The sequence below is a fragment of the Rhinolophus sinicus genome, chromosome 17 (assembly GCF_057876585.1).
Source record: "Rhinolophus sinicus isolate RSI-liver-muscle chromosome 17, RSI-T2T, whole genome shotgun sequence".
Taxonomy (NCBI): Eukaryota; Metazoa; Chordata; class Mammalia; order Chiroptera; family Rhinolophidae; genus Rhinolophus; species Rhinolophus sinicus.
Window position 1 is genome coordinate 208,208,121 of NC_142517.1, and position 24,679 is coordinate 208,232,799.

General features: G+C 49.4%; 2 protein-coding genes across 6 annotated transcripts in view; one reads left to right on the plus strand and one right to left on the minus strand.

Moving 5' to 3' along the window:
- The window catches only part of MROH2A (maestro heat like repeat family member 2A), a 41,935-nt gene extending 40,993 nt beyond the window's left edge, over positions 1–942 (plus strand). The window contains exons 41-42 of the mRNA XM_074331576.2: positions 246–311; positions 821–942. Coding sequence (XP_074187677.2) covers positions 246–311; positions 821–942 — 188 coding nt within the window. The remainder of the gene's footprint in view (positions 1–245; positions 312–820) is intronic.
- Positions 943–2,554: 1,612 nt separating this feature from the next.
- HJURP (Holliday junction recognition protein) lies at positions 2,555–18,920 on the minus strand. Of its 5 annotated transcripts, none has more exons than XM_088793944.1 (10): positions 18,711–18,869; positions 18,341–18,407; positions 15,964–16,016; positions 13,754–13,853; positions 11,891–11,952; positions 10,512–10,604; positions 9,431–9,509; positions 5,995–7,547; positions 4,648–4,869; positions 2,555–2,837 (listed from the first exon to the last, which is right to left on the minus strand). In XM_088793944.1, exons 1-10 carry the CDS (start codon positions 18,804–18,806, stop codon positions 2,799–2,801), a joined length of 2,364 nt encoding a protein of 787 aa, XP_088650070.1. In that variant the 5' UTR covers positions 18,807–18,869; the 3' UTR covers positions 2,555–2,798. The 5 variants fall into 5 exon arrangements, with proteins under 5 accessions (XP_088650070.1, XP_074171437.2, XP_019595279.3 ...); XM_074315336.2 differs by having other exon boundaries at positions 2,555–4,546; XM_019739720.3 differs by lacking the exon at positions 4,648–4,869 and having other exon boundaries at positions 18,711–18,920.
- Between the last annotated feature and the right edge of the window lie 5,759 nt (positions 18,921–24,679).

Below are 24,679 nucleotides of genomic sequence, written 5' to 3' on the forward strand. Positions count from 1 at the left end.
TGGGCAGATGTCTCTTGATGCAGGAGGGACCCTGAAGACCATCGGGTGTGGAGAAGAGGGGGGCAGATGTCGGGACCAGAGCTCAGATGGAAGTCCCCTCTGTCCCACCCTGTGGCATACTGGCCTGGTTCTCACCTGGGCATCCTCCACTAACTCAACAGACACCTCCTACACCTCCTAAGGTTACCAGACCTCTCGCTGACCTAATGTCCGTGGGATGAGCGTTTCTCTGGCTATCATTTTAGGAATTATTATGAAGCAGATGTCTGCACATTATCTGAAAAAGCTGGACTTTCCGGCATTACGAAATTGTAAGTCATAGAGACTCAATGGTACCGAGTCCACTAAGTTCATTTGGGGAGCTTGGTGAATCCACCGAGGGAACTGACCCTCAGTTGTAGGGGTCTTTTCTTTGGGGAGGGGAGGGTTGTAACCAGGGCACAGAGACGGGTGACCCTGAAGAGCGCTTTCCAAGGGAGACAACTCTTTGACTGGGGAAAGTCCATTTGTTCCCTGGCTTTCTGCCCCCGCCCCCTTCACAAACATGAAATGCTTGTACCGATTCCTTCAGCTGAGCCACAGGGCAGCCGGGTTCTGGGGGATCCTCTGTCCCTGTTAGTGAAGTAAGAAAAACCCCAAGACATAAGAGACGTGTGTAAAGACAAAGCTCCACCTGCCGTCTCTGGACTCCAAACACAGGGCCTTCCACGTCTGTAGCCCTACCAGCCCCTTGCTGGCACTGGCCCCTTGCTGGCACTGCCGGGGCCGCCATGACCGCCATGACAGCCCTGGGTCCTGACCCTCCCGTGTGTGCTCCCAGCTCTCCAGGAGCTGCAGCTGGACTCGGATCCTGGGGTCCGGAGGGCCGCCCTGGAGACTCTCAAAACCTTGGATACCTGTAGTCAGCACCAGCGTTTGGCTTCACCCGAAGGAGTTTCCTAGGTGCCCCCCGTGTAAAACGCAAACTGCCTCCTGACAGCGCCAGCCCTGGTCAGAGCGAGGCAGACTGTTTCCAATTCAGTTTGTAAGAAAAGCATCGTCCTGAAATCATCAGTGTCCCTTCCCTTCTTCCCGTTGAAATAAACCTCCAGTGCCCTTTGGAGCACAGATTCCTGACTGTAAGATGTCGACATCCCTGAGCCAAGACAACGGGAGCCTCCAGTCCCATCAGGGCCACTTTCCCTGGGGGTGTGCAAATGCCAGACAGCCCCTCTCAGCCAAAGGACTGGAATCCACCTGTCTTCACTGCATTTCAGTCCCACCCATGCTGAGCCAGGCAGAGGGGAGCCAGGCTACCATTCCGCCTCTGTCCCCAGGGACCCCCTTTAAAAGCGAAGGCATCTACCAGCTGAATGTGATACACATGAGGGCACCATTCCGTAGTTTACGGGGTCCCTAATTGGTAGATCCTATAAATTGGCTGATATGCAAGTCCAGTCCCTTCTGCCTCGCCTTCCTATGCTAGATAATGGGACACCAAAACCCTGCATTTCCAGGCTCTGGCAGCTAGGCCTGCTGGGTAAGAGGTTGGGGGTGGGGAAGGCATAAGCAGTTTGGGGCAAGAACGGTAGTTTTCCTGATGAATAGGAAACGATGGGTTGTGCTTTTAGGGAGCTAGACACAAGGGAACGGTCTAGAATTGCAGCGGCTGCTCCAGTTTTGGCCGAGCCTGAGCTAGCCGTCCACTGCCAGCCTCCCTGATTCTCAGGGCTCTAGACTGAACATGTGCCCCAACCTTTGGGTGAGGACTGCAGGATGGGATCAGTGCCCTTATAAGAGATACCAGACAGAGCCGGCACTCTCTACCACGTGAGGACAGAGAAGGCACTGTCTGCAAGCCAGGAAGAAAATCCTCACCAGAACCTGACCGGCTGGCACCCTCATCTTGCTTCCAGCCTCCAGGACCGTGAAAAAGAAGTGTCTGGTGTTCAAACCACTGTCTGTGGCATTTTGTTATGCAGCCCGAGCTGACACACACAGGTCATGTAGTCCCTGCATGAAGATGTGGGTGGAGAAGGGTACATGTTATCAGGAGAGTGAAGGCCTAGGGAGGCAACGGGAAGGAAAACGTGCAACTTAAGCTTGTATCTAATCTTCTATTTAAGACACACGGCAGTATATTAACTACTACTCCACATGGGTTTGGTCAGGGTTTCAATATTGGAAATATTTTATTAAACAAGACACTGTGATATCCTAAGATAAACAGCTCCAGTAAGAGTCAGGAGATGTCACGGATGCTGTGTGACTGTCAGGGGATTGGGACCATCACAGGGCCGTGTGAATACAGCCTGCTTTCATCTCAACACACAAAAAATTACTTTTTATGGTTGAATTGTTTCAATTTGCTGCCTCCTGAAATGCAGGCCCCACCCCAAGTCCCAGGGGTCTGAATTTGAAAGACTAAAGCAGCTGCATTTTCCTTCGAGGATCACTGTATTCAGGGCTGAAACTTAGGTTTCACAGCACTTTCTCTCAGGAAATAGGAAATATAAGAGAGACTTCTGTCGGCAGGTCTAAATTTAGCAAAGAAAACACGAGAAAAATACCCATATAAAGGATAATATTAATAATTTTAATTGAGCAACTTTATTCCAATTAATTTCTATACAAGAACTCAGACATCTCAATAAAACTAACTGCACTGAAATTTGCTTTGAAGCAAGTTCTAACATATTCTTGAGAATTACACACACATACACACACACACTTTCTCTAAAACAGAGTAAGGGGAAGAGGGACAATACTCTAAAATAACTTGGCTATAGATTTTTAGCTTTGAGTTTTCTAACACAAAATCACTTTTCTCTTCCAGCCTGAAAGATGTGTTCTTTCCTCTAGAAAAAAAAAAGACAAAGAAAATGATTTCAGTAAAACTCCACTAGAATTCCCAATGCCAGCCACCAAAAGCTTAACTGTCTTAAATTTAAATTTATTCCATTCCATACATACATTCATGTGTCCACTATAGAAAATGCCACCATGCTTAATAAATACCCTAAGGAATGTTAAAAAATAAACCCCCAAAATCAACCAAAAAACAAACAAACAAAAAACAAAAAACCCCACAAACACAACTAATGGTAACCCCCTCACCCCCAATCCTGGCCAACCCACGCACTGCTTGTGAGGTTTCAGCAGCTCTAAGTATTCAGCTGCTCTTCCTTATTTATAAAACGAAGAGACAGAACCTATCTAATCCAAGGGTCCGTGGAGGTATTGAGAAAAAAAGGTGTGAAAAAGTTCAACGTGGTCTGGCGCACAGAAGGCATTGAGATGTTAGCCATTAAAATTCTGTCTGTAGTCACAAGATTTGGTTCTTTCCCTCAAGAAATTTATAATTTAAGTAGGGAAAAGAAAATGATTAATATTTATATTGTGATTGAAGACGAAACTGCATAAAGCCTCCAGCAATGGAATGTATCCAATTCTCGGGGTGCCAGGAGGGCCCAACTGGGCCACCAAAGCCAAGTTCTCCCCTGAGTCCCCCGCTTCCAGGCCTGTGGCCTCGCTGGGCCTTGGCATTCCCTGTAAAGCCGAGCCGAGGCTGCTCCATGCGGTCCCAGGCTGAGCCGGTGAAAACGCGAGGACACTGCACGGGGCATCCAGAAGGCAGATGTCACAGGTGGGAAGGGTGGAGCAAGGCAGGGGAGGGCAGCAGTGACCCGCGACGCTCAGGGACTGACTGACTCAGCAGGCGCCAGGGAGGCGAGAGGCATGAGCAAATCGGGGGACACAGTGAGGAAGGCACACCCAAAGAAGAGGTCGGGAGGGGAGCTGCCTGAGGAAGAGGTTTAGGTTCAGACAAGCAGGGACGGCGGGAGGAGGGGGTAGTGACGTGTCCGGGTTGGGAGAAGCCTCAGGGAAGGTCCTGGGCTGACTTCCATGCTGGGTGAACTTCGCCCTTTCGCCTGAAAAAGGTAATCCCAAGAGGTGGTCTGTGAAAGCAGACGGAGTGTGCGAGCTTCGGGCTCCCAAAGTGCCTGCCACGAGCACGTGGCCGGATCCCTGAAAGCCTCAACCTCACAGGACTCAGCCACCCTGCTGGTGGCCTGGTCTGAAAAGGTCTAATGGGCCTGGTGCCCCCTAGGAGGGGGGCACAGCCTGAGGCCCAGAAACAAGCAAGACGCGCACCATCAGGGAAAGCTACAGGCCCCACGCACGGGGAACCTGCCCAGAGCAGCGCCATCGGGGACACGGCTGCTGTCGGGTCTGGCTGCCCCCAGGCCCACTCCTGCTCCTGCTCCAGCTCCATGCTGGGTCTCACCTGACGCCAGAAGGAGGGGTCCTGGATGGGAACCTTTCCCAGAACCTGAACACTTAATCACCTGACAGGGAAGACAAACACTAACGCAGGTCTGGTGTCATCTGCTTCTGGTTGGCTCACACGATTTCACATTCAGAAATAAATTGAAAAAATAAAACAAACAAATGGGAAGTTCTAATACTGAGCCAAGGAGTCAGAGCCACCAGCTTAGAGAATTTGCCTGTGTCCAGCTTCCTGCTGCCAGGGGCACTGTGTGCTCCCTGGGGAGAATGGGGTTGCCTGCAGAGGTGGCAGACAAAGAACAAGAGTGGGTGAAGAGGCAGGGTGGGAAGAGAAAATAATGGGGAGCAGGGGGCGAGAAAGTGCCCGTGAAAACCCACCTGGAAAGGAGAGAGGAGCTGACACAAGGCAGGACCTGGAGAAGCCCCAGGGGCCAGTCCCACAGGACCACTGGTGACAAAGGCTCGTCTGTGGTTTAAGCTACGTGGAAGTGCTGCTGGTGTGAGGGTGGTTCCAGGTGGGCACAAGCCGGAAGGCGGGCTGAGAAGACAGGACAGTGGAAGGAAGTGGCAGCAGAAGGGAGACCAGACCTTGATGCCGAGCTGGGGGGACAGAAGCCAGTGACGGCCACTGGGGCTCATTCGGGAAGGAGCATCCCCCACACCCAGTCCCCTTTGTAGCCAAAGCACTGGAAGGTTTTTGAAATATTTTTCGAGGCGGAGCTATATGGGTCTGAATGCCAAGAAACACTAGTGGGCAAAGGCAGGGAAGGGCCGACAGGGGCCCAGGGGGTGGTGATGGTGACAACGCAGGTGGAAGGGTTCACCTCAGAGAGGAAACGCACCATCCCCTGAGAAGGGATCACAGGGCAACAGGCAGAGGTGAAAAAGCATCAAATGGGCTCTTCAGGGCAGACAAGGTCCATCGGAAGGACTGCTGAGGGGCCACCCCCGGGCCCGGGAAGAAGGGAACAGGAAGTGGCACACACTGCCTCACCTGCCCACACCAAGCCCAAAAGGCCAAACCAAGCTCAGCGTCACATCCCATCAGCCGGCGGAGAAGTGACGTGCACTCCACAGCCATGGCGTCCGAATCCTGGCTACGGACACACTGACGTGCATGCTGGAAAATCAAGTTCAACGACTCACGTTGACTTGTCCCACCCCACCTTCTGCCATCTTGTCTCTGGAGAAAACAGAATGGCGCCAGCACATGAAAAAAGCGATCTGCTCAAACTGAACCGTAGAGGGGAGTGGCGGGGTGGTGGTGCAGATGGCCTTCAGTGCCAAGGCCACTGAGGTTATGAGCACAGCAGACGCGGGTCGCCCCTCGCAAACCTGCCCCTTGCACGTGCGCTGGTGGCTCTCTGAGGGCCGACTCCTGCTGTCCCTACTAGGAGATCCAGAAGTAAGCAGAAAGGCAGGATTTCCACACCCACTTCTCCTGACAACAGCTATTTTCTGAGTGTTAGATGAAGAGGTTGGAAATGACACTTTGACAAGGATGGATAGAGCGTGTGAAGTGAGGCTTTCTAGAAAGTCCCCCAGGCACCCCAGTGGAAAACATGTAGAACTTTTCCCATGGGAAAGTTTTCAGCTCCACCTTGATGCGTCTTACCATGAATATACGCTGGATATAAAGGAACAGATTTTGGGAGAAAGGTTAGAAAATTAACATGTACAGAAGAATCTTGGTGAAAAACAGCCACATTGGATGAACAAACTCACCTTCTTCTTCCAGTCAGGCTGTGAAGAGCTGGCTTCTTCCCCTGGCCTCAGGTCGGCTCTACCCACCGTGTGTGAGGGCCGCTGGCAATCAGCCCACCCTGCACACACCGGAGGGTCTGATAAGCAGTGTCTTTTTACAAGGGGCTGAGGGCCACTTCTGGCGAGAGCAAAGCATGCACATGGGTGAACAGCTGTCATTGAGCCCAGTGAACGCTTTACGCTCCTCTGGGGTGATGGTGACAACTTTTGGGGACCCTGAAAGCCAGAGTCTGGATTTAATTTTCCTAAGATGTCTTCTTGATTCTGAAGTTCCACACTTGCTTTATCTGGAGATGCTCCAGTATATAAAGGTGGCTTTGTCCGCGGAGGCGATTTTTGGCAACACTTCTGATGAAGCTTGTCAAATTTTTCTTTAATTTCATTGTAACGATCTCGTACACCGCCTAGAGGTTGTATCCTGGCTATTGAAACAGGTTTGCTGAGTGACACTGACTTCCTAAATATTCCAAGATTATTTCCTCGAAAAAGAAGGTCAGCTGTCAGCTCAGAGCGGCCTGGGATCGGCGTGGGGTGGGTCTTCGAAAGTGATGGAAAGGAATTACTCCTTGCCAGGCATCTTCCCGCCTCAATAGCTCGTTGGTCCAGGTTTTCAAAAGCCTCATTTAAAACTTTAGGTTTTGCTTTGCTGAAAGATCTACTCAGCCTGTGGGATTCTGAGCCCCAGGCGCCACCGGGGCTTGAACCACCTTTGTACAGGTGGGCCCTGGAGGAGCTGGACGTCAGGCATGGCTGCTTCCTGGGGCTTAGGCAATATTCCTGATAAAGCTTATCAAATCGGTTTTCGAGCTCTCTGTAATGATTCCCTCCCTCACCCTGCAGCATTCTTCGTCTGCAAACTACTTTTACAGGAGAAATTAACCATTTTAATGTCATTAATCTGTTTTGCCGATCAAGACAATGCATGGCCCTGGAGTCCATGTGAGTCAAAGAAGACAGCTTCTGGCGTGTCCCCTTAAGCTCCTTCCAACTTGGATCTAATTTACGGATTTGGGGTTTGTTTACTTCAAGGAAAGTTTTCCCCAATTTTAATCCTGCCTTATGGCCAGAAGCATCTCGTAAATTCTGGCAATCTCTTAATACTCCCACCTCTTTCACAGGCTCCGAAGGGGGCGAAAGTCTCTCGCGGGAACCCCTCTGAGAGTACCTGCCTGCCCTGTGGTACGTCCTGTTCATTCTGCTCTTCCACCTGTGCCTCCTCCTAGAGCTCCAGTGCTGAACGGAGAAGGTTCTGGTGGAGATGATACAGGAAGGCTTCACACTCAGCAGCCGGCTCATCGAGTGGAGCATGCCCGCGTACAGGTCACTGATGGTCACGGTGCAGATGTCGGCAGCCACAAAGGACTGGCTGCTTAAGAAGCTGTTTCCACTGGTGTCTTGGAAGGAGACGCTGTCATTCCTGGGCACTACGGCCATGTCTACTGAACAAGGGCGTGAAGACGCAGCTGGCGGAAATGGGCCACCGAGACTCTCTTCAGAGACACTGTGACAGAACCCTGGACAACAACACACAAGGGAAAGGTGTGTCACCACTTAGAACAGTGCCCACGCAGAGATCATGGAACTGAAGCCTGGATCATTGCTTATTTTTAAAGCAATACAAAGAACAACAAGAAAAAGTTCACAAAGATTTGGGAATAAAGAGACACTTCGCAGATTGCTTTCTTTCTAGCTCTTGAAATTCAATTTCTCCTCTCCACCAACCTTCCCCGAAGGACTCTTTCTTCCCCAGGTGACACTTTAGAACTTGGTTGCTTTTTCAAAGATTAATTAGGAACCAAAAAAATAACGACACTGGTGCCCACAGAGAGAGGTGGAGAACGAATGAGTCCTAAATACTCCTCTTCATGCCGTTTTGACTTTTGCATGTTAAATTTAAGTTTCATAAATTCAAAGGTAAAATTAAACTAACAAAGATGGGGATCACTCTAAAATTAAATAGACAGAAAAAAATGACCCTGTGCATCAAACTAATTATAACTGAAGGAGAAAACAATCTAAATAACTGAACACAGTACTCTGAATGGACTCCCTCGGCAGGATACTGTCCGAGGATAAAAAGAGCTGCTTGGGGATCTCAAACCGTCTTCAGCAGATTGTCGAGCAGAGTAGTAACAGGTGCCCCCATATGAAATTATTTTGTGCTGCACAACTGACCAAATGAACATACGTTATTGTGTGTGTGTGTGTCAACAATGGAATTGAAGGGTTCGGGGACAAAATGCTCAAAACAGATGGAGACACAAACTGAATACTGGCAATGGATTCTAACACGTAATTAAAAAAAAAGTCTATGAGTTCTTACTGATTCTAGAAAAATTAAAAATAAAATAAAATAAAGCATGCTGGGGGATAAAGGAAGGAAAAGAAAAAGAAATGGAGGAGGAGGCAGGCCTTCAAGGAATGGGAGAAGCAGGAAAGGGCTGGTTTGCAGGCACTGACTCAGCATAGTCATGACTAGATGCTAAAACCACGGGGTGAGAGGTTCTGGGGAAAAGGCCTCCAGGTCATCACAAGGGATCACCCCCCAGGTGACGAGGAAAAAGGCACTTCTGCAGTGAGAAACTGGTGGGTCCTTCCTTAGCTAAGCGACCAGACTCAAGCGTCACCAACAACGGGATCGAATGGTGAGATGTTCCGAGGAGACACAACATCACCTGTGTCGTTTGTTTGCCAAACATGTTTAACATGAACTGAACCAAGAGGAAAAGGCCAGACGAGGCCACATTGAGGGACTATTGGCAGCCAGGACTATTTAAGAAATCAGTGGTGGGAAACATGACAACAGGGACAGCAGCAAGGCCAGGGAAACTTCTGGACGGAAGGAGACAACTAACGCAACGGGGGAGGCCTGAGTGGATCCTGAACCAGCCCAACAAACAGAAGAGGCTACAAAGGACATCACGGGCACCAGTGGATGAAACTGTATTATGTCAATGTCATGTTTCCGGCATGTGCCAAGGTTACTGGTATTATGTAGAATTACCCTGCTCGTAGGAGGTATTTGGGAACCAATTAGGGATAATACATACAGATGCAAATAAATATAATAGTGTGTGTGTATGTGTGTTTAAGCAAATGTGACCAAATGTTGATTGTCAAATGTAGATGAAGGATATTTATTGTATGGAGTCCTACGTCTCTAGAGATTTAAAAAATTTCAAAATAGTAAGTTGGGATAAAGAGCTAATTAGCAACGAGCAGGCTAGTCCCACAGAAAAAAAGCAGTTCATTTTTCAACACTTAATAATTTACGTTGATCACACATTTACGGCAAATGGTAGCGTGCCCGGCATAAGGGGCTGTGCTGAGGGCGGTGTGGCGCCACCAACAGTGAGTGAACGGGACGGGGGTCGTGAAGTTCCTAGGTCACACTCACCACGGGCAGGCCTGGGAGGCGAGGCCAGTGAAGGGGCCAGGGACACACGCGTGTCGTTTCCATCTCCGTAATCGTCATACTGAAATCAAAGGAAATGATTTTAACACAGGAGTTGTCAGATGTCGGCTCTGGGTGCACTGAGGTGGTTCTCCCCGCAATGCCACGTCCGCAGGATGGCGTGTCACTGCACCTGAGCTCAGCAGCAGTACTGACAAGTGAGGGAAGAGGTGTCAGTAAGAGCAGGGAGCGCTGTGCAGGTGGCCTGCAGGAAACCCTCTGCACGGCCACCACCTGCTGCCTTAGGGTAAAGGCAACAGGCATTTCCGGTCCACTCACTAATCCAGGGTCCTCAGATATAGGCTTTTCTCTGGTCAGCAGCACAGTAAGAAAATATACATGTTCCTGTTAAGTTTGCTGCCTTTGAGCCGAATTATTTATTCCATGCATGTACTCCCTACTTATTTGGTATGAAAACGTCCTCTAGTTTATGAAAAGATATTGAGGGAACTTAGTTCAACGACAGAGTGGACGTCATTACATGAACCTGTACTGTTAGCACTTCTGCTCTTCTTCAGGCAAAGCTCCAGGAAACTGGCTGAAGCAGGAGGGCACCAGCCCTGGGGGGAGGCTGGGGCGGCCGCCCACCTGGCACAGAGCTTCACCGCACCGCCAGTCATGCCTCACCCCCAGCAGAACCATAGGACACGCGGACCGGGCACCTGGCTGCCGATGCCAGCCCCCATCCCTCCAGGGAAGGTGGGAGGTGGAGCCATCGTCTCCCTAATCACGTTGCTTAAAACCTCCCCACCCGAGGGTGGGGCCGTGAGCCGCCCCAGAGCACAGTGGGCAACAGAGGTGCACCCACACGCTTCCCTGAGCCCGCGGCCCTAGGGGACCTGAAGCGTTGACTCAGGAACGGCAGGAGTCCCCGAGCTTGTGAAGGGAACGAACAATCGTTCTACGTGCCCTTGACAGACTATGCAGAGCAAACAGAAACGTGATCACACTGTCTGTACCTCAGTGCGCCTCCAGTTTGCGAGTCAGTTACATGAAGACACATACACCCTGGGAAACGGGTTACCTCTGAACATGCTTCATCCTGCAGCAGTATGTCCAGCTGGGTCAAGTATTTTCTTCTTAGCTCATCTTTCAAAGGGCTCCAAGGCACCGCAGGCTGAGACAACAGAGAAGCCAGCATTCGTGAGAGCGCGGGGGACGGACGAGCTCTTGGCTTCTGGAACTCACTGGCAAGCTTGCTGATGTGCACACCAAGTGAAGTCCTCCAAGTCCCCTTCCCCTCCCCCTGGCTCCCGTACAGTACTCCAGTCCCTGAAAATGCACCTGACTCACGACTCTGACTTCAGGGCATTTCCCCGGGGTGACGACCCGAAAGAAAGTAAAAAGACAAACATACACGTCTGCAGAGGTTTATGACAGTGTTACTAGAACAGAAAGAAACGTAAAGCCCTCTGCACATTCTGTGGTGAGTTCAGGACTCAGCTACTAGAACTGACGCCAGTCAGCTTTATTAGTGTGGTGCCCCACTCAGGGGGCAGGAACGGCCGGCTCTGCCCCTCACCTGCCACGCCCTGGAGACGGCGGGTCTCAGTGTCCTCTCTCTGCCCACGAGTGAGGTGCAGCAGGGGCGATGGACGCAGACGGGGGGACACAGACACGCACTGCTGGGTGTTCCCTACAGCCGGGCCACCCACTTCCCCTTCACGGCCACCGCCCTCACGTAAGACTTCACAAAGTACCCCCATTCCTCTGCCAGGGTCACTCCCTTCATCTTTGAGACACTCAAAGTCACACGAGTGTATGAGCAAACCCCGGCACAAAACAGCGATTTTGGAGAAAAAGCACTGTCCAGCGATTCCCACATCTGCCACAGGGCCAGGTAAGAGCTCCAGTGGCGCATATGCTGTGTGTATGCTTGTCCTCCCCGATGGACAGGAAGGGGAGACGCAGGTCTTACAAGGAGACGGGCGTTTCCGGGACGGCTGGGAGCAGACACAACCACCACGGCCTGCCTGATCTGTGACCTCACGACTCAACGGGCTTTCCAGGGCTCACCTGGAACTCCTCCCTAGGACCCTTCCTCCTGACACGGCCTCTGCGGGGAGAGAGCGACTTAGAACCCCACTTTCACTACTGCGTGCTCCATCGAGGTCAGGGCACACTGAACCAGCCGTGATTTTTCTGTTTGCAGAGGGAACGTCATCTAACGTGGGCAGAAGTCCAGCACGTCAGGCTTGAAGTGGGAGTCGTGAGGCTGCCAAGTGTTAGACTGAGAAGGAGGACTTGCTGCCTTAGGGGACACACTAGGGGGGACCAAAGGCTTGAGGGGCAGGAATAGCGAAGAGCGAGCCTCTGCAGAGGACCCCAGGAAAGGTGGGTAAGGAGGGTGTGCTTTGCACCCCAGCCCGACTCTGTCCCTTCACGACAAAAGGCCAGTCTTACTGTTAAGGTGCCATCAGCCAGGTCCTCCTGGTATAAAGTTGCATCAGCACTGCTTTCTGAATCTAAAAGCAAAACAGGAAACTGCAATCAGAACTTTGACGAGCGCTTGCAGTTTTCTCTCTAGGATGGTGTTTGTATCGCTTGCCGATGTTCTACAGTAAAACTTCCTCTTGCTTCAAGCGCTCCCCTTAACAAGGGCACGGCCACCTGTCACCATGCCTGATTATCAATAATGCAGAGAACTCATGGGAACAGGAACTGCCTCGGGTGGTGGAGACAGAGAAGAGCAGCTGCTCTATCACCTCCACCTCTTTGAATGACCTGTGCTCCAGGAGCTGAGTCACTCCAGCCCAGCGGCGTCCAACAGGACTTCCTGCAGTGACAGAAAGTCCCCTCTGTAGGCCAGGACGTCAGCCACTGGCCACACGTGGCTGCTGAGCACTTGGCATGTGGTGAGCGAGGCTGGGGAGCTGAATTTAAAATTGCATCTAAATTTTGATTAATGTGAACAGCCGTAGGTGGCTAGGACTACCATATTGGACAGTGCAGCTCTACAATAACTACTCGAATGACTTCAAACAGTCTAGGAAATTCGTGGACCTAAAGATTTTTGGAGCTAACATTTGGATGAACACCCAGCAGGCAAATAACATCTATGAGTAAACACCTTCATTAAGGTCACGTTTTCCCTTTAGGACTCAACCCACATTACCTGGCAGGCAAGGTGCCAGACAGGGGCTGGGGAGATGGACAAAGGCTGCCGATAGGCCAGTTCCGGCCAAGCACACAGTCTGTAATTACACAGCTGTTTCACTGCTATAAGGGGAAGAGCCAGGTATAAGGAGCTTACATAAAGGTGGGTTCTGATCTGGAAACCAGGGGGCTTCCTGGGGGCAGCGAGAACACTGGGGGCGGGTCAGGCAGGGTCTGGCTCCTGCTTTCCACCCAGAATAGTGGGAGCCACTGAAGCTCTTTCAACAGGGAAGTGACGTGACCAGATTCGCACCATCAAAGGTGTCAGTGGGGCAGAGGGCGCCCGGAGCCGGAACGGTGGGGGAGCAGTGGGGGACAAGGGCATGAGAGTTGGTGGGAAGCAAAAGACAGGACAGAGGTGTCCTGGATGTGAGGAATGAGGGAGGGGCTGAGATAAGGAGGACACTGGATTTCTGGCTTATGCTCTAGGATCTGCAGCGAGGACAAGTCGTCTGTGGGTTGACTTTCAGTTTAGAGATAGAAAGTTTAGACAAAGGATTGAAGACGAGAGGCCGCTAGACAATAAACACATCCAGGCAGGGGCTGGGCTGGGCGTTCTGTCAGAGTGAGGGGCTCAGCCCAACTCTTGAGAAAGGGCATCTTGTGAAGATGGGAGGTGGGCCGACAGAAGTGCTGAGAAGGAAGGAGAGGGAGGAGGAAAACCCGAGGGCACAGTGCCACTGAGGCCAAGGCCAGGCTTTCCAGAAGCTTCAAAGGAGGCCCCCATGGAAACAAGAGGAAAAAGGACGACTGCACAGGCAGGAAGACTTTCCGTGGAAGGCGGTGGTTCCTACTACCACCTCATAAGGGCAAATCGGATTAAATTCTTGGAAATTTTTTTGTGTGAAATGTTTAAAAAAAATGGGGTAGGGGATGAGGCCTGTGTGTTCATTATTTTAGAACATTTGAACACCGTTTGTGTCAAGTATCACGGTGTGAGCAAGACAGCTCCTATGGGGAGCTTAGAAGGCAATAATAGGGCAACGAGTAAGATGTTTTAGTTTTTAAAAGACCTTAGAGCAAGTCAGTGAGGAATCTAGACTTGAAGTGTAACAGAGACAGGGCAGACCCAGCCCCTCCTCACCTCACTGCCCAGCCCAGGACACTCACCGGCTCCCAGGTCTTGTGTGCAGGGCGCTGGCGGCTCGTGCCCTCTGGCTGTGGCTTGTACGGAGCCCTCTTTCTTGTCAACCGCCTTCACCGGGGAGTCCTCCAAGTACAAAAGGTGATAAAGACATGCTTGTTTCAGTCACAGCACATTTCAAAGCCACTGTCAAGTGACAAGCCCACAATCCTTCCTTTAACATACGAGAGAAAAGGGAGTCTCGCAAGTTTCTCTTCTAGCATATTTCGGGATAAAAGGCCTCAAAACTCCTAGTGGCTGGTGGAGGTCCCCTGGGAAAAGGAACAAGCTTTTCTGCTCCGGTTGTGCCCAGGGCTGCTACTTTAAAAACCACTTGGATGGTGAGTGAGGGAGCAGGGAAAGTGAGACGCCGAGGCATGTGTGAGGGACGGACCCGGCCCACAGATGATGACAAATGACAAAGCAAACTGACACAAGACAGATTTGTTACTAGATCAGGTAGCACCCGGACACTCAAGGCCCCTGAGGGACTTTGTGTGACCTTAACAGTGTTTATCTTGGTGTTGTGAGGTCTCCAATTCCTTTATGAGCTTCAGCAGGTAGTGTGACCCTGCGAGCGTAGAACCAGTTCAAGCCTAAGCCACACTCGCAGGGTGGTCAGAGGCTACTCCTGTGGCTCACGGAGCAGTTTTGTGGCTGCTGTGTCTGGAGGTGTGGCAGAACTTGCCATGGCAACATCAGTGAGGTTATAGATGGCTGAGCTCTCATCACAGTCTATGCCTGGTTTTCTAATGCCAGGAAAGGGGTTTAAAATTCTGTAGATCACCCTGCCCCCAGACAGGGGTACTCCTACATTTTAAGCAAAAACCTTACAAAATGTCCAGGTGACAACATTTTGCCACAAGGACCAAGCATTGGTCTGATTGGTGGGTATCACAATTATGTATAAAGAGTGCATATCCTTTGACCTAATGATTCCACTTCTGAAAAGGGGTGACATCAGTACTGGGAAGAGGTCAGGCTGGTTTTCCAAGGAGTATTTATAACGGGCGTCTTATAGGTGAAGTTTTATGGGTACCCAGCCATACCTGATATCCGTGGCTGCCTCCCCCTGACGACACAGAGCTGAGTAGCTGCGACAGAGACCGCATGGCCAGGAAAGCTTAAGACACTATCATCTGTCCCTTTACAGGAAAAGTGTTCTGGGCCTGATTTACAATAAAGGAAGGTGCGAAACGCTAAATGCTGACCGACAAGAGAGCAGTGCAAAAAAGAGGTGTTTGAATTATACAGTGGAAGAGGCGGGCTCACAATGTACATTAAGTGGAAAAGAGAGGGTAAAAGACGTGTACTTATACGTGTATTATAAAGCGGAATTACTTACACTAAAGTAGCATGAATGATTATCTCGAGAAGTCAGGTCCATTGTAAGTACGCAGTTATATGTATTCCTGACGTTTCTATGACTAAAAGCATTACGTGTGTTGATCAAGTAATTCATCAGGCAGCACTGACTTCAAAACTGCAGTTACTCGCTTTGGAGCTCTAGCCCTGGGGTGCGTTCTCGGGCCCAGGCTCCTCGCATGAGGAGCAGTGACTAAGAGAACGGCAGATGTCCCTGCAACAGGTACTATCGTGCAAGACTCCCCGGCAGGAAGGCAGCTGTATCGGCACCTCCTGACGGACATACAGGTGGCGTAGCTGCAGTGCCTTTGGATAAACTCAGGAAAAACCAAACAACCACACCTGGATTTGGAAAGGGAGGGCAACACGGAAGGAAAGAAACATGCTCCTGCACCCGGACTGCTCTCTGTAGTCTCTCCTCTTCCCCTGTCAGGAGAGGAAAAGAGGCCTTTTCTTCCCTAGAAGGACCTGGACTTGGTGTTTTCGAAGCTGTGGCTGAAGCGTGGGGCTGGGAGAGGTCTACCCAGCTGGCCCAGCTTTGCACCCGGGTCCAGTTGTCCGAGCCCCTCAGCCTATGGCAGAGGAGACACGGGGGCACAGAAAGGGATTAAGTCACACAGCATCTCCTTGCACTCGACAAGCAATAGAAGAAATGCTTCTCAGCACATCCTTCGAAACAGGAAAATGGGTCACTAAGGTGAGAAAACCATGGGAGAACTGCCCTGTGGTGGCCTCCAGAAGCCCTTGGTGCTGTTCAGCTCACCCAGACCTTTATTCCATCAGTAGTCCTCCATGGCAAGGCATGGTGGCAATAAAATGTGACATTAAATACCTGGGTTTGTCCTTCGTTTTCCTTTATTAGTCTTCCACCCCAAACTCTCCATCCTTAAGAAATGAAATAAAAATTACCACGTAAGTAATCCTGAACCCCAAGTCTGTTTAATCTGCATTCATAGAAAACTAAAGTGACAGGCAAAAGAAAGTTATAATATTAAAACCAAGCTATGTTTCTGATCTTTTGTTGTTTTTCATCTTTGTGAGGTTGAAGTCTTAAAAAAAAATAAAAAAATCAAGATTAGAGAAAAACCTGTCAGTAATGAAAATCTCTCCTACCCAGGGGGCAGCAGCTGGTCCAACATCATCACGAAGCCACAAAGCTAAATGAAACTAGGGCAGTCTCCACATGGATAGAGCCGGCCCTAAGCAGAGACCCATACTGAGTGTTGGAGTCGTGCCACTTCCTAGTCACAGAGCCTGGGCAAGACACTTCATCTCTTCCTAAACCTTCATTTGCTCCCAGATCGATTCCAGATAATCAGAAGAGGTCATTGCGTTTCAAGGCTTGAGATGGTTAATGATGATAATAGCAGCAAAAATTTCCATGGTACTATCAAAGTCCCAGGCTCTATTCTAAACTCTTTCCAAGTGCACCTCACGTCATCTTCACAAAAAGTCCCTCACATGTCACTCGAACAGGACTCCTAACTCCCTCCGGGACAGGCACTCACCAAGTTCACTGTACAGATGGAGGCACAGCAAGAAGGTCAAGTAACTAGCCCAGGCCACTTGCCTGTGTGGTGGAGCCAGGCTGTGAACAGAAGATAGTGATGTGTTCCTGACCACGGTGTCATGCAGCCTTTCCAGAACAGGGTGATGCTCGAGCAAATGCTCTTGGTGTTAAACCCAGGCTTTGTCACTTTGGCTGAGTGACATGGGATAAGCTCCTTAACTTCTCCCTGCTGTATCACCTGCTAGGAAATGAGGATGATTCTAAGGACAGTGCCTACCTCAGTGTTGAGAATCAAAAACGTGAGACCCTTAGAAGCACATGCTTAGCTGTCAACACATGTGAACCACTATTACTTTCGTGCTGACTTCACCATACTGTGTGGGAGTGTCAGTTCCAGTCTACTCCCTAAGTGGGCATTCCCGCTGCAAGGGTGGTCAGCTAGCATTTAGTCAGACAGGCCACTCCCTCGTTGAGTGCCACTCCAGGCTAAGCAACAGGTCAGGGGACCTGTGCTGTCACCAGCTAGGAGCTTGTTAGACTGCAGACCTACTGAATCCAGCATTAGTCAGGGGCCCCAGGAATCTGTGTTTTAACAAGCTCTCCACATGGTCTTCTACATGTGAAGTGTAATTGCTCTCGAGGTGTTCAGATACTTCAACTACTGTTCTCATCAAAATGGGAGTCCGAAATGAGTTTTCACTGGTGAAACTAGTGGCACTGAAGACATGTGAACTGGCCAAGCTATTCCAGACACCGCCCGTGCTCAGTGAAGTCCGTTAGCACGATTCCTGCAAAGCCCTGGCTCCTGCCCTGGCGTTGGAGTTGTCACCGCCTGCTGTAGACCCGAGAGCAACAGAAACCTGCAGCTGGAACCCCTTAGCTCCTGCCTGCGGAAACTTTTCTACCAAGGTACGGCTGGGTCCGCTGAGAAGGAAGACGGCTAGGTCTTCATTTAAGGAGCAGGTCTTATGAAACCTCTTTGTACCTGTCTGTCCAACACTTGGCAAAACTGAATCTGAGATTTGCTTTCATTAGTAGGAATAAGCTGGTAATAAGGCTGAACAGGAGGACGTGACAAACTTTCACCCCATGGAAACTTTCTCCAGCTATTTACTAAAGAGGTTCCATGAGATTCAAGTCAGTTCGCAACACCAACCATTAAACAGAAAGGCTCCTTCTCCCTAGATTCAAGCCGAGTTCCAAGTACACAGAATCTCAAGGACAGTTAGTACGCCAAGTCAAACAGGTCAAATAACAGTCGATGTGAGTGTTCTAGCGCAGGGCACTGTTCCAAGAACTTCCCAAGCACCCTCATGTAACTGTCACAACATTTGCATCAGGTAGATATTATTCTCATCATCTTCCCATTTTACAGATAAAGAAACTGACACATAGCGTGGCTAAAGCAACAGGTCCAAGCTGACATGGCTATTATACGGCCTGCTGGGATGCCCACCCAGGCAGGGGCATTTTTAACCACGGACGCATCTGTCTTCAGAATTCTGTTCTGATAGGTAATTTTGTTTGGAAGAAGTAATTTAACTTATTGGTTCAAGGGAACTAGTAATGCTTTAGTTCCTGTTAAGCGAACAGGTATTATTTTCCTACGAGGGCAGGGACGGCATTTCAAGCTCTAGGAAGACACTATTCTGTTCACACTCTTAACAGTAAATATTCAAAAGGGGGAAATGACTCCTACCCTCAGGTGTCTTGTAGGTCAGCGTGGACATTTGCACCAGCGGAGCATCCTCGAAGGGTTGGTTGTACTGCAGGAGAGAAAGGGGCGCCCGGTGAGGTCCGAGGGTCGCAAGTAGCCCCTGACCCGGGACAGCGCGAGGCTGGAAGTCTGGGCACCTCCCCACTCCTTCCCCTGCCGTCCCCCCGGACCCTAAATCCCGCCTCCTCTCTCCTTATCTCCAGGACCTAAACCCACCTTCCCCGTTCCAGGCCTCCCCACCCGGTCCCCACCGTCCCTCCCCGCCGCCCTTCTCCTCTCCCCAGTCCCCAACACCGTCTTCCCCTTCCCCGCCGGCCTCGCGCCCCTCCCAGCGGGCCGGTGGGGGCCGCACCTTCTCTAGCAGCCGCTGCATGTGACGCTGGAAGCGGCGGCGGCTGTCCCTGAGCTTCTGCAGCAGCGCGTCCTCCCCTAGGACGTCGCCTTCCATGGCGCGCGGAGACCCACACCCCGACTCCCGCAGGAAATGGGACCGGGAGCTTCGCCCCGCGCCCCAGTTCAAATAGGGACTCCGCCCTCCCTGGCCGCCCCTCGGGCTTTCCATTGGCTGGCGTTGAGAGGCTGGGCGCTGATTGGGCCTTTCAAACATGGTCACTCAGCTTTTGCCCGACCAATACGCGCCGGAGTTTCCGCGCCCGCTCGGCTCCGAAGTAGTGGGCGGGGCGTGCCGCCGCGCGTGCGCACGGCGATGGCGCGGCGGACCCTCCGCCCGTTCGGGTGCCGGTTAACGGCGAGAGTCCTGTGAAGTCCGTATTATTTCCCGGGATGTGCACAGGCGATGCCCGGGTGACCTGCGCCGGGACTCGCCGCGAGGGTGGGGGCAGCCCCTCACCCAAACGTCGCCCCGCGCCCTCCCCGGAGCCGGCTCGTCCTCCCCGCCCGCCTTGGGCCCTCGCGCTGTCACGAGAGCGGGGGGCCAAGAAAGAGACCCCCAAATTACGAATACAAAAGGAGGCAGGAAAGGGAACATACATGTAGAAAGAAATATCGTAAACGTTTGAGAATCCAGGAAAATACAATGTTTTTATTAATCTCTTGATACACCTTTTTCGCATATATTTTTATTGCGCACTCAGACTCTTCGTTGATCCTAATTTTGTAATGTTTTCTTAAAGTATAGAAAGATAATTCAGTCTTTCCTCGAGTATGGTTGGGCGAGTTTAGGAAGTACATTTTAGAGAAGTTTTATTCAGCTTCATAACTATGTCACATGCATGCGCTTGTGCTGATACGATTACCGTAGTACGTGATGTAAGAAGAGCATAACAGCACCATTAGGTCCCTCGCTGGGGCTCTTCATCTCCGCTCAGCTTGCACCCCAAGCCTATCATGCCATCCAGCAGAAACTGGGGGCGAGGGAGGTGAGAAGAACTTCAGGGCTCCCGTAGTGTAGTGTCCAGAAAATGTAATGGATTCAGAGATGGGCCACCCAGATCCGCCTTCAAGACACCGCAGCTGCTGGGGGGCAGTCGGCAGGCACCTTCTCAGGTGCAGAGAACCCCTCACCCACGGTCGTGCAGCCCCAAATCCAGTGGCCGAGCCAGGTGGGAATATGAAGACAGGGTCATTTCAGTCCATTGGTGGTCAGCCTGATGCTCCCGAGTTCCGCCTGGAACCTGCCGAGACAACCTGTCCAGTCTCCGTTCTTTCCCAGCGGCCGAACGGAAGGGCACTCTCTAATTAACATCCTGCACACTAACTCTGCGTGACATTCTGCCACCTGGAGAACCCAGCCTGTGACTAGGACCTGATGTACACATTCAGTTTGTAGCTGTTCAATTTTCATGAGTCAGCTGAGGTTTTCCCCTCCTCCCTGTGGGGACAGAGCCCCAGAGAGTAGTTTACAGGCTCTCGGCCTCACGTGGAAGGGTGCTGGCTTGGGTGGTGAACGGCCGTCGGCTGTGGCTGATTGGCCGTCAGCTGTGGCCGGTTAGCCGATTGGCCGCTGGTATAACTGCTGCGGCTACGAAGGATTGCCGAGGATAGCCAAGCAGAGCCAAGCAGAGCCGGAGAGAGCGGAAGAGGAGAGCCGAGAGGGAGGAACAGAGGAGAGAGTGGAGAAGAGTCGTTGGTCGGTCAGTTGGCGGAAAAGCGGACGGCAGGTCGGCGTCCGGTGGGCCCAGCCTCCAGTGAGACCGTGGTGGTATGGCTCCCCTACCTATGGCTCCGTGGGTGTTCCTTTCCGGCCTCACCATATCCTGCGTTCTTGTGTGGGGAGCGGGAGCAGAGACCCCACAGGCCGCCCCGCCTGAAAGATGGCGCGGCTAGAAGGCCTCCGCGCACGACAAATGGCGCAGCGAGCAGGGTCTCCCGCACGACACTCCCCCGCTAGGGAGTGTTCAGGAACTTAACCTGCTTTTCCTTCCCCTCTGTGTTGGCACACTCAGGTTGTTTTCCAAACGTGTAACTGTCACATTTAGAGACTTGACACCTTGGATAAGGTTTTCCTTATCGTCTCTTTTAATTCTTGGAAAACTTTCTCTTTTATGACTAACAAGCGAGATAGTGCTACTTCTCAAAATTGGCTCTCCTACACCTAGAAAACCACTCAGGGTCGAGGGCTTCACTGAATGGCCAAGGACCTGCCTCTATCCCACGGAATCATGCCGGTTCAGGAGAAGGCATGAGGGTCCAAAAACATACTCTCTTTGGCAATCCCCTCTAAACCAACGTGCACTGGCCCTTGTTCTTTAGGCCTGCCGGCCCCCCAGTCCTCTCTGACTGGCTTTCCCCATCCCATGGGCCAAAGTCGTGGCCCAACGACCGAAGGAGGAGCCTGTAGGATGCTCCCAATTTGACGCCATTCCCTACAAACACCCTCCCCTGACCCCCCCACACACCTATAGCAGCCTAACATGCGACCTCAGGAACCCAGACCTGCTACGCAAACGCCTGTTCCACCACTTCTCACCCCCATGTGACAGGGAAGGATCCCAAGTGAACTCCTTCCCTGGTAGTGGAAGTGGCTGGTGTAGCCCCTCTGGGTCTCAGCGGGTTTCTGGGGGCAGCAGAGATGAGGCAGTGGTCAGCCAGGCTGCAGGATCTCCATTTCGGGCTGAGCCTGCACAGTGCCCTCTGCTGGCATGGCCAGAATTTTCACCCCTCAAAGTGCTGCTTCAAATTATGTATTACACATAGGAAATCTTTCTCGCAGGAATTATTTTATGTCTGCTCTCATAAAATGTGCTTGAATTTTATACAACTTTATATAACAAACGAGGATTTATTCTGCATAGAATTGCCATGTACATAATTTTATGTTGGCAAGGTGTGGAAATGTCATCACCTCTCTCTGGTTGGAAAAGCACCGCTTTGGGCCGTTCCCAGCGTTTACAAAAACTTCTTGCTACGCGACAGTGAAAACGTGAGTCTGAGATCGTCAGTCGCAAGTATCAAGCCCCATCCCTTAGACCGCCAAGAAAAGGGTTCACTTTCTTCTGTCATGCTAGGGCTGATGGGGAAACAAGGGGACTGTGAAATAGCTGAAAAACAATTGACTTTCCAAAAGGTGTCAGTCCAAGCTCACAAAACGTGTTTATTCTTTGATTTACTGAGTCTACTTTTTGAGATCTAGCCTAAGTAATTAAGTAATTAAGAATGTTGGCAAGGATTTAGCTGTAAGATCTTTAGTGAAGCACTGTTTATAAAGTCCAATCCTAGAAAGAAGGTTGAGTAAATGGTGATACATATCTGTGTTCCATTAACTACAGTTTTGAAGAATTATATTTATTGGCATCAAAAATGTATATGATTTTTTTCTTAGAATAAATGGAGGTTACAAACATGTATTATATACCTGCCTTTAAAAAATATGCCTTGTATGTTTTAACAATCTGAGTATGTAGTTATCAAAATGTTTCTGGTGTTATCGCTGGATGACGGATTACTTTTAGTATTCCCGTAGTTTTCCTTAGCTGCATTTTCTAGAATGAATTGTATACCGTGATTGTGAGTAGTGTGCATTTCTCATGTGATATGTAACACAGCAGAGCCGATCGTGTATTTTACCTTGCCTCTACAAGATTAGAGACCATTTACCTAAATAGGACACACATGGTTCCAGACATTCTAAAACCGCTGTCATACAGTTGAACAACGTTTTATCATAATGATACCTCACCTCCCAGCTTTTACCCAGAAATGTGTTTTTTCCTGGGAAAAGTAGGGCTCCAGCTTTCTTTGGTGATGTTCTTGCCACCAGTTTCATGTGGTGGGAAATTGCTTTTTATTTTTCACCTTAGGCTTTTTGCACTACAGATACACTTTTAGGGTCATGATTAATGTGTTTTAATGGGCTATCCATTTTAAAAATCAATGAAAAGAATTTACATTAAAAATAGAAGGCAATTAGATAGATTTGGATGACCTATTTTTAATCAGTCCCATTATTTATGGATCTGAAAACTCTCAGGACCTCTTTCTCTGGAGCAAAGATCAGCTCTTCCATTATTATGTGTGAATAACTTTACAACAGAAGGCACCAGGTTAATTGGTAATTTGCTAAATACTTTTCAAAAAAATTTACCTACTTTGGAAATGTCCTGGGATTGCCCATTCCTTTCTTCTTTCCTCAACCTGTCGTAGTTCCTTCTTACCGCCCATGGCTTATTAGAGTTAGTTTGAAAAGTACAGAGGGCAACTGTTGTGTTTTTGGAAAAGTTTTGGTGCATCCAGTGCTTACTTAAAATTAGCTTTTACAGTAATAGTGTTACATCTTCTCTCAACTATCTTTACCTTTTAATGTTCAACTACTATCACTATTGCTTCTAATGTTCTTATTGCAAGAAATAAGAATAATTTCTGTGTCTCTGTCATTTGTCACAATTATTTCTTAACATTATTATAAAATGTACAGAATTAAAAAAATTTTTTTTAAGGAATTCTCACTTGTTTTCTTATTTTAAGTGTCTTGCTTATATCCCAGATTTTTTTCTGTTGCTGAATGGGATATATATTTTACAACTTTTAATGAATTTTCTTCATTCTATAATTTTGAATGTATTTGACAGGAAAAATAGAACAACTCCCATTTCAATACCTAACCCTTCTACCTTGAAGAGAGATTAGCATTTGAATTGGTAGACTGAGTAAAAAAGGTTACCCTCCCCAAGGTGGGTGGGCATCATTATATGCGATGCGTTGAGGGCCTGACTGGAACAAAAAGATGGAGGGAGAATTTGCTGTCTCTGCCTGACTGAGTGAGTTTGGACTTTTCCTGCTCTTGGACTGGGACTTAAACGATCAGCCCTCCTAGTTCTCAGGTCATCAGACTCAGACTGGAACTACACCACCAGCTTCCCTGGGTCTCCAGCTTGCAGTGGGCTGACCGTGGACTTCTTGGCCTCCATAATGATGTGAGCCAGTTCCTTACAATACATCTCTTTTATATTTGTTGAGGAGTTTTTATGGTCCAAAATATGGTCAGTCTTGGTGGTTGTGCATTTGAAAAGAAGGTGTATTCTGCTGTCGTGTGTCAATGAAGTCAAGTTGTTTGGTTGTGTTGTTCAGGCCTTTCACATCTTTATCAATTTTCAAAAGAATTCTATCAATTACTGAGGAAAGAGTTTTGAATTTTCCAACTAAATTGTGGATTTGTTTATTTCTTCATTCAATGCTACAAATTTTTGCTTCCTGTATAAAACTCTGCTGTTATCCTCATAGGGTTTTTATGTCTTCTTAGTGAATGGATCACTTTTTCATTTTATAATGTCTTTCTTTGTCTCTGGAATATTCTTGTTCTGACGTCTAATTTGTCTGTTATGAATATAACCATTCCATCTTAGTTCTGATTAGTGTTTAAATGGTATGTCCTTTTCTATTCCTTTTAAAAACCTTATTGATGTCTTTATGTTTAAAGTGGATTTCTTGTGGACAGCATGTAGCTGAGTATTGCTTAAAATTAAAATGAAAAATCTAATTTGAGATTTCTGCTTTTTATTTGGTGAGTTTAGACCACTTGCATTTAACATAATTATTGATATGGTTGGGATGCAATCTATCTTCTTTCTAGTTGTTTTCTATTGTCCTATGTGTTATTCATTCTCTTTTCCTCTATTTCAGCATACTTTTAGAGAAATTGTCTTCTATAATTGCATCTCTCTCCACTGTTGGCTTAACATTTTCTTTTTAAATGGTTGTCCTAGGGTTTACAATACACATTTTTAAAAAATAAGTTTTAGTGGGGGATTATTGGGGGAAAGTGTGTTTTTCCAGGGCCCATCAGCTCCAAGTCGTTGTCCTTCAATCTAGTTGTGGAGGGTGCAGCTCAGCTCCAAGTCCAGTTGCCGTTTTCAATCTTAGTTG